Below are 13,232 nucleotides of genomic sequence, written 5' to 3' on the forward strand. Positions count from 1 at the left end.
CCTTCGGCGACCGCCGCGCATTGCGTTTCCGTTCGTACCTCTTCAGGAAGTCGAGGCTCTGCTGGATGATGTTTTTCGCGAAATCGTCCGACCTAGCGCTCAGCAGGACTCTAACGATTATCTTGAAGTAATTCACGGTGCGACGTTCTCTACGCAACGCGCAGTTACGGGCGACCACCCGGGTCCACCGCGTGCCGCCTCGTTTGCTGGGTCTGATTTTTTCGAACGTGTCGCGCTTCCAGTTTTTTGTGGAAAATTTCGCACGTTTTTTTGAATTTTTTGAACGATTATTGTTGACAGGGTCGCTCGCGATCGCGTCGCCGCCTGCTCGATCGATCGAGGACGTACCGGCCTCGGACTTCTTTTTTTTTTTCTTCCTTTCGCACTTGGGAGCGTCCAACTTTTCCGCGATCTTCGGCGTCATTGTTACGACCTTCTCGTCATTGGGGTTGCAACAAATTAACGGAAAACCGAAACCTGCGGTCGCTCCGTTAGTTCCACACGCGGTCTCACCAACTTTGTCGAACAACGAAAAACATCGGACTGATCGTGAGACTCGACGAAAGGTCAAAAGTGTCAAACGTACGATGCTTGTACAATTTCAAAACAAACGTAAAGTTTACTCACCGGACGCGCCGCTTACCTGAAAATCTGCACAGCCCGGAGAAGGTGGTTCCTGCGCAGCCGGACCTCGGCGAATCGGACTCAAAAGGTAGGAATTACAAATATTTCGTACTCGAATGATTAATCGGGAATTGCAACTACCACATTTTTTGATTATTTATTGAAAAAACAACAATTAATTGGACGTAGCACAGGACTAAACCATTCTTAAAATGTAGACTATACACGTAGTCACGAACTAAGATTTTTTTTCTCTTTTTTTTTTTTACTTTTTCTTTTTCCTCTTCCTTTCGTATATAAAAATAATTATACCATTGTCGCGTTGTTGTATCGTGTATTTATATACTACGTTGGTATATACATACAATAATTATCTCTATTGTAACATTATTGGGCACGCTAGACATAAAAAATTACAAAATTTTCTCGTCTCATATACCAATAATTTTTATTTCCATGTATTACGTATATTCAATGAACATGAATTCAAAAGAAGATAAATAGAAACTAACTGAAAGGAAACACAAAGTTTTTCGACTACAGGTAGATGTCCCCATTTTTAGTTTTCACTTTATACTCTGGTTGATCTTCTCTTCGAAATAACCTTAATTCTTATCCGACTATTACAATGTGGTATTTGATATGCGAACTAGATCTACGGGTATGTGATTAGCCATATGGTAGTTGTAAGTACATTACGCTCATGTACAGGTAATGTACGTATGTCTAACTTGTAAAGAGTTGGATACTTTATTCTCCCCTTCGACGGGCTCACTTCTATTGTTCGGATGAATAATATCGTAGAGTACAAGTTTTTTCGAGTGAATATTTTGTTTTATCGACGAGTATGTATTTCTTACTACATATGAGAAGTATATTGTTTAAGAGAGTACTAAGTTATGTCATTTTGTATAAACGGATGTTTATTCAAAGGCAGGAGTAGCGATCTAGATATTGTATATTCCAAAGTTGATATGCACTCTGAATTAATCGACTACTTTCAACAAAACTTTAAATATAAGGTCATAACCGACTCGGGTTTGACGACATGATACTTAAATGAAGAAACAATAAGTCCTTCTAAAATGGAGACATAGAGGGTAATAAATTAATTGTATAAATATTTAGTAAGTGATCTACAAAGTCTACGCAAAAATAAAATAAACTTTAAGTCTATCGTCAGACTTTTTGGCGTGGATTATTTTTTATCGCAGGGGAAAAAAACCTCTCTACTTAAAAAATTAATGGATGCAATTATTCTCGAGGTCAGACTTATTATTGAGCAAGTTAACGAACACTTATAACATAATTCTTGTAAAATGGTTGCTTGGACATGATTCTTTGTAAAAATAACGCAATGATTTTACACAACGCTAAATCTAGTTGCGTATCAAATAAATAATATTGCATATACAGCTGCTGCATCACAGTCTAAAGAGAAATTGATTATTGTTTATAAATAAATACGCTAAAATATAATTGATGATAATAGTAATAATATGAACTACAGGTGCATTTTGGTTGAAAAAATAAAATCGATTCGAAATGGTATGAGAAAAAATAAAAATTAAAAAAATTACGAATGATCGTGACATACATACATACTTACATACGTCTAATTCTCCTGAGATTATTTTATTTATTATTTTTTTTTCTTCCAATTTTGACGAAATTGGTCAAAATTAACAAATTTTTTCATACGAGTTTTTAATATTAATAATTCCAACTGTTATTATAAATTTGATATAATTATTATTACTTAATATTTTCAATATCGATCAACACTTATTGTCAGTGTAAATAAAGTTACACCGATGTTGAAAATTACCTACGTATTTTCTGTCACTGTTGAATCTATAAAACAAATAGTGTGACAACTATTTTCAAATCAGTCGATATCGATGGTATATCCTTGCTAATATAGCAACGGCGATAACATTAATAATAATGGCAATAAATATAATAATAATAATAATAATAATCATAATAATCATTGCTGGTGAATCGATAATGAAACGTGATTGTACTAATTGTTGTCTCGGACTAGACGTATTACTCTGTCCTAAAATATGGAATTCGATCGAAGTGATTTCCTTCCTTCGTGATTCATTTATTTTTTTGCTTTATTTTTTTTAAATATCTTATTAGAAAGAAAAATTGGAATAAATAATTGAAACGTGGCTTTTACACTGTTTCGTGGTTCGGTGGTAACTGAGTTTTCTTAATGTACGTACGCATTGTAATAGGTCTCAAAGGTTCTTTCGATTAAATGAGTTTAAGTGTTGATTATAGTTTGTTATTTAATCCGAACGAGTCTATTGGTATTTTATGTATATCAGTAATAATACTGCTTCGATTATTATTGTATCACTATATGCTGTATCGTAGGCAAATATTTCTCACTAATTTATGGTGCTAGGCTTGGATTTTAGTTACGTTAAAAACGTTGAATATTGATTAAGATTTGTGGATGACGTCGTGGGTTAATTTCTATTTCTTATCGCTATGGAGGAGAAAATTATAAGGCAAGGATTCTAAGCATTCGGAGTGTCAAACTATTCCTAAAAAATTTCAAGTCGAGTCACACGTTGCTTCTGATAATAACAGGCTGTTCGGGCTAGCCAGCAGCCCTTGTTCCGCTGGTATTTCCAAAGCAGATCAGAGCAGCCGGTCAAAAATGTTGGTGCGTTGGCTGTGGTCGACGAATACCGTCAAAGTAATTTCTGTACCATTGGTTTCTCACTTTTGATTTTGTTTTTGTCTAAAAAATGTTCAATCGTCAACAGGGGTGCACCCCTCAATCCGTGCCTAGGAAGAGTCGAAAGACCTTTTTAGGAGAAAAGAAAGAAAAAGAACAAACAACAGAGCCATACTATGGTTCATCGTCAAACTGACTGACACCCATCGTTCGAATAACTATTATCTGTCAAAGACTTACCTTGGATTGCACCGGCAAAATTTTTGGTTATCCGTCGACTGGCTCATTGAGTATTAAGCTGCTCCCTTTTGTCCTTCAAATGTCTTTATCGAAGCGTGACTCTGGTGTCAAGCCCCTGGCCTTACATATTTTCAAAGACATCTTTGCATCGCCGTAACTGAAAAGCACATCCTTGTTGAAATAAAAAGCAGCAGTTGATCAAAAACGCTATCTAATCTCTAAAACATCTACTTGCATCTACGGACAACATTTACTAACACTGCGGTCATGCAAAGTCACTCGATGTCGATGAACTTGATCCGGTGAAAAATGTGCCAGACAATAAAATCACATGCGAAATTCATTCAGTAAATTTTTTTTTTTAAATTCAATTGCATTTTTTTTCCCCCAAATATTTTTCTCAACACACAATTTACTGGCTAGAAAATTTTTCCTCTTACTCACGGCAGTTTTGAATCCACAGAGTGTTGTCAGTTAAACGAAACTTGCTAAGGAAGATCCTCGAATTGCAGCTCAAAGAAGCAATGCTGTTAGGTGTATTATTCCAAGTACCCCGCGGTCAAGTCTGTTGAAATTCATTTGAAAATGTTAATTGTTAAATTTGAATAATTAAAAAACAAACAAACAAAAAAACACAAGATTACAGATATTATTGTACCGTATAATAACACACCCAATTGCAATATCTCTTCAAGTACATACGTATTATCTGCAAAGAATTACTAGACATTTATTTCAAAAGAAAAACGAAGAAAAATGTTCACCCTATCTAGATGCGTGCTTTTTGATATTTTCCACACAATTTTGATTCGGATTAATCGAACAATGAACGTTATCCGTTAGGAAGAAGTGAAATAAAGTGAAAAGGAAACTGACTGCAGTTACGAATACCTCAATCGTGTTTTTCTTTCTTTCTTTTTTTCAATTTTATTTCCATAACGCTGTCTTTTTACAGAATCTCTCTTTTTTTTCAACTATTTTTTCTCTTTCAAAACCTTCTTTTCGAAAGAAAAGCTTTCATCGTATACTTGCTGTCGTTCCAAGTACCACCCAATTTACTATAATAATAATACTTATAGTATGTATAAAAAATAGCACCATATACCATTGCTAGTGTAAATTATTACACGAGATATCAAAATCACAGTTTTTTTTTTTTTTCTCAACTTCCTACGGAGATAATGTAGGGAGTTTTTGAAGCACCAGATATGTCGTTTAATTATGCATTTTTCGACTATTAGAAAAATAGTATTTTTTTCCACTATAATTCAATTTCCTTTCTTTTTCTTTTCAACGCCGATTCAAGCGATACTATACTATGTTCAAACGCACAGCGAAATAAATAGAATTTGAAAATTTTTGTAAACATTTAACCGAACATGTATACCAAGTATATAAAGTTATTTTTTGTCTTTTTTTACGAATTGCCTGATAGAACCTGATCAACAATTTTCGTAATAACAATTAGCTTTTTAAGCAGAGTTTTTTTTTTTTCAACAATAATCGTCGAAAAGTTCATTGAAATATTTTTCATATTTTTGTGAACGCGAACCTATTCTCGTTCGCAATGAAATTTGAAAAATAAAACAAATAACGTTATCATGGAACGGACATTTCTAACTTATTATATCACAGGATAGAGTGGTCTTACCTCGTTACAGACGTCGTAGTATCAAGGCCAGAAGCGATTGAATTGTACTTTTTTTTTTCAAATATAAAATCCACTAGTGACTATAAATGTCAAAACAAATTCTGAATGCTGATATCTAGTTTTTATGATATTTGAATATAGAATCGGCAGAATTGCGATACGTGATTCGCTATTGGAAAGTTTTTCTTTTTTTTTTTTTTTTTTTTTTGTAAAGAAAATGAAATTTGGTATTTACCTTCGTCATGCGATATCATTCGAAGTGAAAAATATTATGTACATGTATATATTTACATATTTAGGACGCACGAATTTTGATCTATTTTTTTTTTATGAACTTTTTTTCTATGCAATAAAAAATATACTCGGCAGATCGATGAAAAAGGGAGCATCCCGATGATTTGGATAAGAATTTGGTTTTTGGAAATACTAAATCCAAAATATTTGGTGAAAAAATCTTCGAGTGATGACTCCGATCTTCCGAGGTGCATGATTTTCTTCTTGTTTTACGTTTAATATCTTCCTGCAGACGTATTGAATTTCCCATATTCTTCGGATTTAAAATTTTTGCTGCTGCGGCTCACACAACTATACATATATTAAGTTTAGAATTTAACAGCCCATGCAACGGTCCTGTTACTTAATTTATTATTTACTATAATTTAAGATAATATTTTCTCCAAGCAACCAAATTTGGACCAAATATTATCAATCATCGGCCAGTCTTTTTGCGTTTGCGTTTCAGTTCGCTTGATGTATTCCACTTGGGATCTGAATCTGTGATTCCATCGTAGCTGTAATCCACTTTGGGAATGTTTCGCTTCGAACTTCTGGTTTGTCTGATGCTCGTTGCACTTTTTGTTTTCTTCACTTTTTTGGGACACTTTGGATGGTTCGCCACGGTGGTCGCTGCTCTTTTGAGGGAAGGGGGAGATAGTGGGAGTTCTTTCTTCTGTGCCGGCGTTTTGAAATTCTTGTGAAAACTTGGCTGACAACGAGGAGCCTCAACTTTCTTACCTCTCTCATCGACGCCGGCACAATTTCCTAAAGAGGTCAGCGACGTGTCCTTCAAATAATCTCGACGAATCATTTCTGTCGTGTGATGAGATAACCCCTCATCCCTGACTCGAGGAGACAGTTCTGAAATAGACAACGCAGGATTCTGACTCGTAGATGTTTCCGGAACTTCTCTAGCTTCCAATGCCGCTATGGACATCATGGGTGTGCCTGGATAGTTCTCAACTTTTTCAATTTTGACAGGAGTGTCTTCGTAGCTAGTGGACAACATTGCATGGGCTTTTAATCTCTTCTTGAGAGGTAGTTTATTTTCAAACTCTTGCTTATATTTAATTTCTGGAACACTCTTTACATTACTCTGGTTCAATTTTTTACTATCTATAATACTCTGCTCGATGTTGTGCAGCAGCTGATCGTCGTGGAGTTTGGCTAAGGCAGCTGCGCTTAGCTTCAACTCCTGCTCTTGAACGGTACATTGTTTAGTCAAGGAAGCGTTAGGGAGGAAATACGAGTTTGTATGAAGGTAGGAGGAATGAGTCGCAGCTGTGGACCGCTGAACATATTGTTGGCAATGAACCTCGTAGGCACATTTCAAACAAGCGCAGTGCGACAATTGGCATGTTGGAACGGACTGTGGAACAGATTGGAATGACTGCGGCGAACTCAATTTCAAACTACAAGTCGTGTAATGGCAATGTTCATGCTCGAGGCTGTAAGAATTTGTGTCAGTCGTTACCGTGCTATAAACGTGCGGAATTGAAATTACGGGCGCTAGGAGGTTATTGGAATTAATATTGGAAAGATTCTGTCTTGTTACCTGTTGCGAATCACTGTTTATCTGATTTTCATAACAGAATGACGTCTCGCAGCTTTCAAATTCTTGTTTAATATTTTTTTTAGACAGTAGGTTCACATTCGACGTACCTTTGAGTTTATCTTCTCTTCTGTTACCCGACGATTTCCGGTTCGATCTTCCAGCTGATGCCATATTTATTGGAATAGAATCTTCATTGATGTGCACAACGGTCTGCATTTGAATATTGTTGGATGTATCGCTAAGTCCAGTAACCGGTGATTCAGACTTTTTGACGGGTTTCAACTTCATTACAGATCCTAGGTCGTCGGTACACTCCGACCCAAAAGAATCTTCATAGTAATGTGTGCTTAGGTCCTCTTTTTTGATGCGTTCGCATCCAAGTTTATAAGTATTTTGCAAAAATTCTTTTTTAATCGGTTTGATCTGCTTGGACAGTTGTTGATTTTTTAGATTTTTCATCGCAACATCACTAGCCGCCATCTTTCTTATATCAATTTTCTTTTTTTCGGCACGAGATTTGGAGCGATGGATTTTTCTTCCTTCTTGACAATCCATGGTTTTCTCCGACAGATTGATAGGTATATGATTTATAATGTCCCGCATTTTTGTGGAATTTCTTCCAATCTTTCGAAAAGTTTTTTTCTTGTTGTCACCAGAACCTTCCGTACTGTTGTCGGTAGCTTTGTTTATAATGTACAAATTACTGTTTGGTGCCTTTTGAAACAGAACGACGGTCTCTCCATTGACTATAACATTTTTGTCATCCTTAATAATTTGGGCAACATTGTCTACCGATATTAGATCGGCATATGGAGTGCTAGTTTCTAAAACCCGTGGAACACATTCTAAGGTTTCATTCCCTCCAATGTCCAGACTGCACTTTTTGTCATAGTTTGACTGTAAATCAACCTCATGTGGGTTGTTGTAATCATTTATTTGGTGAGCTATTAGTTCATTAATGATTTCACCGCTAGTACTGACATTCAAATCCAGCAATACCTCGCACGGTTTACAGTTGATCATTTCTTCAGGTTCAGTTCCGTTACACAAAAAATTAATTTTGGAGGAATAATTTAGTATTCTAGAGTTAGCGCTTGGAACTTCAGTGTTTATAATTTTTGGTTTAGATCGTGCTGTTTCAGAATATTCTTCAAGATGAGATACATGTTGCGACACACTGGCCAGCAGTGATAAGCCATCGATATTTTCACTGAACTCAGGCTCAGGTTTGGTTATTATATCACTTGGAATATTAAGAATGTTATCCCCGTCACTCTTAGTAAAAATTGACATTTCATTCATCTTTGGTATCAATGTCTGTCTCTCGACAATCGATGCTTCTGTTCGCTCCTTTGCAGCACTACATTGTTGTTCTTCAATGATTTCAAACGGAGTCGATGGCGATATTTTAACATCAGATCGTTTGCTTTCGCTAGATTCATCATCACAGCGTTCTTCAATATTGTAGTCAGCGAGCTCATGTTCTGATTTTTCTTCAGCATTCCTCTGGGTGCCGTAGTTCTGAACATGCGATGCTTTCTGTGGTTCTAACTTTATCAAGGTTTCACTCGCTATCTGTTTCTTCACGATTTTAACGGTTCGATTGTTATCACTATTCGTTTCCTTCTCGTCGATTACACTCTGCGTATTTTCATCCTTGGGGGTATTGAGTCTTCCTGTTTCAACCGTTTCTCGCGAATCATCTTTTCCAACAAATCTTTTCTCCGAAGAATCGCTTAACCTCTCTGGAGTATTCGTTGAGTTCACTTTCACGGCGATATCCAAAGTGATCTCTCTTAGATTGCTGTTTAGTTTTGCTTCGGTGACATCTTTATCGACATTTTTCCATTTGCTGGTCGATGTGTCAGGGAACCCAGGCACATCAGTAATTGAAGGATGCAACGAAGCTTCGATGTTCTCAATTTGGTCATTGTGCAACTCTGCTTCTGCATCGGCTAACGTTGCGGATACGGTTGACGAACAAACGTTCTCTTCCGTTGGTTTTGGGAGACCCGAGCGATCTAGTTGCCTCTCGCTACTCTCCACAGAATTTTCGTCTAGATCAAAAATCTCCACGTCTGACGCGTGGCGGGTGAAGATCACGGCGACGTCAGAACTCTCGGACGAAGTTCTGTTCGCTCCAGATTGTTCTAGATCACCATCCCGCTCCGTGTCCGCAGACGGTTGTTGCCATGTCTCGACGGGCACATTTTTGCTATCTAAGTTTTCCGTTTTATCACATACGCTTGTCATTTTTCGATCCCGTTTGGACGAACTGTCTACACTGTCATCCCTACTCGTCTCCAAATTGCTGTTCTCGCTGTCGTAAGACTCACAAATGTGGCTGAGGGCCTTCGACGACTCAGCAAGAGCCTCGCTTATTCCGGAGCCAATTTTGTCCTGTCCAGAAGTTGTATGACAAGTGCTTTCGGGTGATCGGTCAGAAATCTTTGCGTCGGAATCCATCACGCCCGAAGGATCTTCGTCGAGATCAACCAGTGGAGAATTATCCGCATCGAGCAGGATTTGCTCCGACATTTTTGGTGCTGCTGCGACTATTTCTGTAACCGTGGTGCTCACTACGCTACTTCCCAGGCAAATTAAAGGCTCTTGAGATACGCTGGTAGAAATAGCTCCGGCAGAAGTGCTATCGACAAGGTCAGAGAGACTCAAATCTCCAGACGAACCATTCACCTCGGTTTGAGTTTTATTTTTCCGTTCCGCTGCCCCCCTAGTCTTTGCACTCAGTTTCTTTTTAGCCTTGATCAACCAATGGAGTTTTCGGTGCTTTTTCTTTTTTATCACTCTCTCTGTGACCTCGTCAGAAGTTAGATCGATGAACAGAATATCACCTGTCTTCTTCGTCTTTGACCCTGGCAGGACTCTGACTGGCTTCAGCGGCTTCAGAGGTAAATCTCCACCAGCTCCTCGAATTTTTTGATTCTTTTGAACCTGAACACATTTTTCACTCGCACACTTTCCGGGGTCACTTCCAGAGCTCGAGTTTGTCTTTGCAGAAGTTTGTTGAGGTCTCGCCGCTTCTGGTACTATGACATTATCCGTCAGGTTGTCGACCGGTATCATACCTCTGCATACTCCACTGCTGTCCAACTGAGGATAAATATGGTATGGTGAGAACAGGAATCGCATAGCATTTACCTTTCACTACGATCCATCGAACTACGATAAGATCCCGAGGTGTGATGTTAGCGAGATGTGCATACATTAAACACACATGTGTATTAAAAAACAAAGATAAGTACGCACCGATTCCAGAGTGTCCGTGTTAGATATGTTGGCGATGAAGTATGGTTTGTCGAGGTCAGCCTGATTCTCGTCTTCTCTATTTTCTTTGCAAAATTGCACGAACAGTCTGCACGAATTTTCTATGTCAAACTTGTGTGCTAACAGAAATTTTGTGGAAGTGGCCTGCGACTTGGGAACCTTGGGTAACACGTATTTTGCCAAGAACGGTGTCGGGCTAGCAGGAGGTGGCCCGAGCTGAGAGACTGCCGTTGCATTTATTTGGTTCTTTATCGCCACATCGTTGTTGACCTTCTTCCAAAGCCGGTAGAACAATAGGCAACGAACATACATCGTGTCGCAATCGGGGCTCGCAGGTATCGACTTGGATATTTTGCTGAAACGTAAATCACATTTTTCAGACAAGAGTTAGTCGACGCTGCAGTATCAGAGATAGTTTTCTGGTCACTCCGCATTGGGTCAAAGTCCAATTTATCCATGGCAGGTACAAAGTATCAACTTACGTCAGAACAGCGTCCAAGATTTCCTGATAATTTCTGTTTATGAATTTCGCCTTGATGAAGGTATCCAATATGTGTTCCGACGAATTTTCTGTAAATAATCGAGCCGATTGTTTAGTCACGTGACACAGCAAAAAGGATATTACGAGTTGATTTACGCACCGAGGTAAACGTAAAGGCATGACGTAAGGCGTGCGGCAATTTTGCTGTGATGTTCCCTGCCCCGTCTGGACGCTTTGAGCTCCATGTCCATGTACATCGCTAGCAAGTCGGACATTTTGTCCAGGTATGAGTTTCGATCGCAAACCTAGAAACGTTGTGACCGACGTTATTTTGGCAACAAACGACGCACGTCAGCGATATGTCGCTCGTGTTTCTTACCTCTGGAAGCTCACGATAGTAGAATAAAAAGAAAAGCAGTATCTCGCTGATCGAGTCCTTCAATTTTGCTGCCCGATACGGTTTCGTGTAACATTCATTGACGTTAATGCCCACATTTCTGTAACAGAAACATCAGAAAAATGCGCCCCTTTGTGTACTAGTCGGACATTGCGAATGGGAAGTAGACAAACTAGGACTTTTCTAGTTCTTCTAAATAATCTCTCATTGTTACTCAGACCTCATTCCCCTCGATCTATAGTCCAGTGCTCTTTGCGTTGATACTGTCCTATCGATTAGATCTTTACATTTATGCAAATAACGGTCAGAAGTACAAGTTTGGTCTCAATCACTTTTGACAAGTGTAAATGACGTCAGGTGATTACGGTGGTAGCAATCATTCCGCACTTACCTTTTCTCCGAACTACGCCATTGTTATATTACAAAATTAGTTCGGAAGAAAATGTGAGCGCGAAAAATTGACGGTGTGAGTTTGAGGATTATAAAGTACCATCGCAGTACCATAGGTCCTCAACGGGACTGCAGTACATCCTTTGTTAAGATAGTAAAATATTTACCTGGTGTAGTATTTCATCAGACGTGTTAGGGCGATGATGTTTGGCTGCGCCAGGAGACATCTGCATTTCTTTTTGAACTCCGATATCCAAGGAAACAGCTCCTCTGCCGTTAATTTTGTTCCATCATTTTCAGCCTTTATTTCTCCATTTATTTTGACCAGCTTTTTCGGAGCTGTGGATAAAAATATAAGTGATAATTTTGGGAAAAAGAAATCGAAAGTTCGTAAACAATTGCTGAAATCTAATTTCTTTAAAATTCCCGTCTCGCTGTCGAACCCTATGGAAATTTTCGGGCGGTTTCCACCCCACGCAAAGCCCCATAAAACTTTCCACCCTCAAGTCCTACTTAGGGATTCCTTTGTCTCTAATGAGTTACACATGCAAAGTGAGATATTGATTTTCCGAGTCAAAGATCTTGAGTTAAAAATTGCGAGCAAATAATCGGACCAACTGAAATAGAGTTCAGCGATATTCGAAGACGTTTATTGAGAAAATTCGGGCTGCCAGAGAACATCGGTTTGTTTTTTTCCAAGACATAGTAATTTTCAAGTACAATCGCAGACGCGACGTGTCCTGCAGGGTAATCAGAGACGGACGCGCGGAAAAGCGGAACAATAACTTTGGGACCCGTGAAACGATAATTTTTTAGCGATCGAAAGCGAAAGCTCGGGCGCCTTCCCCGAAATACATCGAGTGTAAATAAAGTAGCGTTGGTTTTTTAGGTTAAATATTGATAAACAACGCCGAACAAGATGGAACATGGCCGTTGAGATTACCTTCGACTGCGGTCCAACGATCTTCGGAGCTCGTTACGGACGTTTCCTGAGTGCAACTCGTCATTGTTCGGCCCTCGTTGCGCTCGCGAACAACACAAACAGGCTTCGTTACGTTAAAAATACTATTTCCATCGCGATGGTTGCGCGTATTTCACCCTACAACCTCCGACTCCGTACTGACGTCGTACCCCGATTTTGGTTATGATATTTCATCCATGACGGTTTCACGGGGCCTACGGCTTTCAAAAACCATTGGCAGAGCGCGCCACGACTTCCCCTCGTTCAACTCGAACCTCCCAACCCTTATCCGAGCTCATCCCACTCTTTACTTGCTCTTCCGCGAACACCCCCCCGCCGTTCGTCCTCTCGAAACTCGAAGGAACACCCCTCGAGTTCAAAGTCCTTTTTCAACCATTTAATCTCCGACCCGACCGCTCGGCCCTGCCGAACAACGTTGACCGCGATTTTTCAGATCGTAAGCCGCCTCCCGCTTATCTTTCGTAACGGGATTACGGATCAATACCCAAAACTTCTGACCAAAGTCCGTTCAACCTTGAACTCGGAGGGCAGACCACTTGCCCCTCGTTTTACAGCAGGCTCTGATAATACTCGGAAACGGGTGTGGGAGTTACGGCTCGAACGTCGGTGAAATTCACTTTGAGGTTACGAGGCCAAGGGGAGAACGGCGCGGC

The 13,232-nt window shown here is 39.2% G+C and overlaps 1 protein-coding gene across 5 annotated transcripts; it reads right to left on the bottom strand.

The window, feature by feature from the left end:
• Window positions 1-755: 755 nt before the first annotated feature.
• Window positions 756-13,149, bottom strand: LOC105686681. 5 transcript variants are annotated; one of them, XM_012401728.3, is made up of 10 exons: window positions 12,541-13,149; window positions 11,765-11,936; window positions 11,190-11,307; window positions 10,971-11,115; window positions 10,812-10,899; window positions 10,312-10,684; window positions 5,214-10,155; window positions 4,007-4,127; window positions 3,563-3,719; window positions 756-3,432 (listed from the first exon to the last, which is right to left on the bottom strand). In XM_012401728.3, the coding sequence occupies exons 1-7, from the start codon at window positions 12,602-12,604 to the stop codon at window positions 5,923-5,925; spliced, it is 5,193 nt and encodes a 1,730-aa protein (XP_012257151.2). In that variant the 5' UTR covers window positions 12,605-13,149; the 3' UTR covers window positions 756-3,432; window positions 3,563-3,719; window positions 4,007-4,127; window positions 5,214-5,922. The 5 variants fall into 5 exon arrangements, with proteins under 5 accessions (XP_012257151.2, XP_048515712.1, XP_048515709.1 ...); XM_048659755.1 differs by having other exon boundaries at window positions 756-3,385; window positions 4,007-10,155; XM_048659752.1 differs by having other exon boundaries at window positions 4,007-10,155.
• Window positions 13,150-13,232: the final 83 nt, after the last annotated feature.

The sequence above is a fragment of the Athalia rosae genome, chromosome 8, assembly GCF_917208135.1.
Source record: "Athalia rosae chromosome 8, iyAthRosa1.1, whole genome shotgun sequence".
Taxonomy (NCBI): Eukaryota; Metazoa; Arthropoda; class Insecta; order Hymenoptera; family Athaliidae; genus Athalia; species Athalia rosae.

Bases quoted from the DNA above. Each gene is read 5' to 3' on its own strand.
- LOC105686681 (XM_012401728.3), bottom strand. From the start codon at position 12,604: ATGACGAGTTGCACTCAGGAAACGTCCGTAACGAGCTCCGAAGATCGT. The intron at 11,937-12,540 runs GTAATCTCAACG...TTTTATCCACAG, and splicing joins TCGTTGGACCGCAGTCGAAG to CTCCGAAAAAGCTGGTCAAA. The intron at 10,156-10,311 runs GTGCGTACTTAT...ATTTATCCTCAG, and splicing joins ACACGGACACTCTGGAATCG to TTGGACAGCAGTGGAGTATG.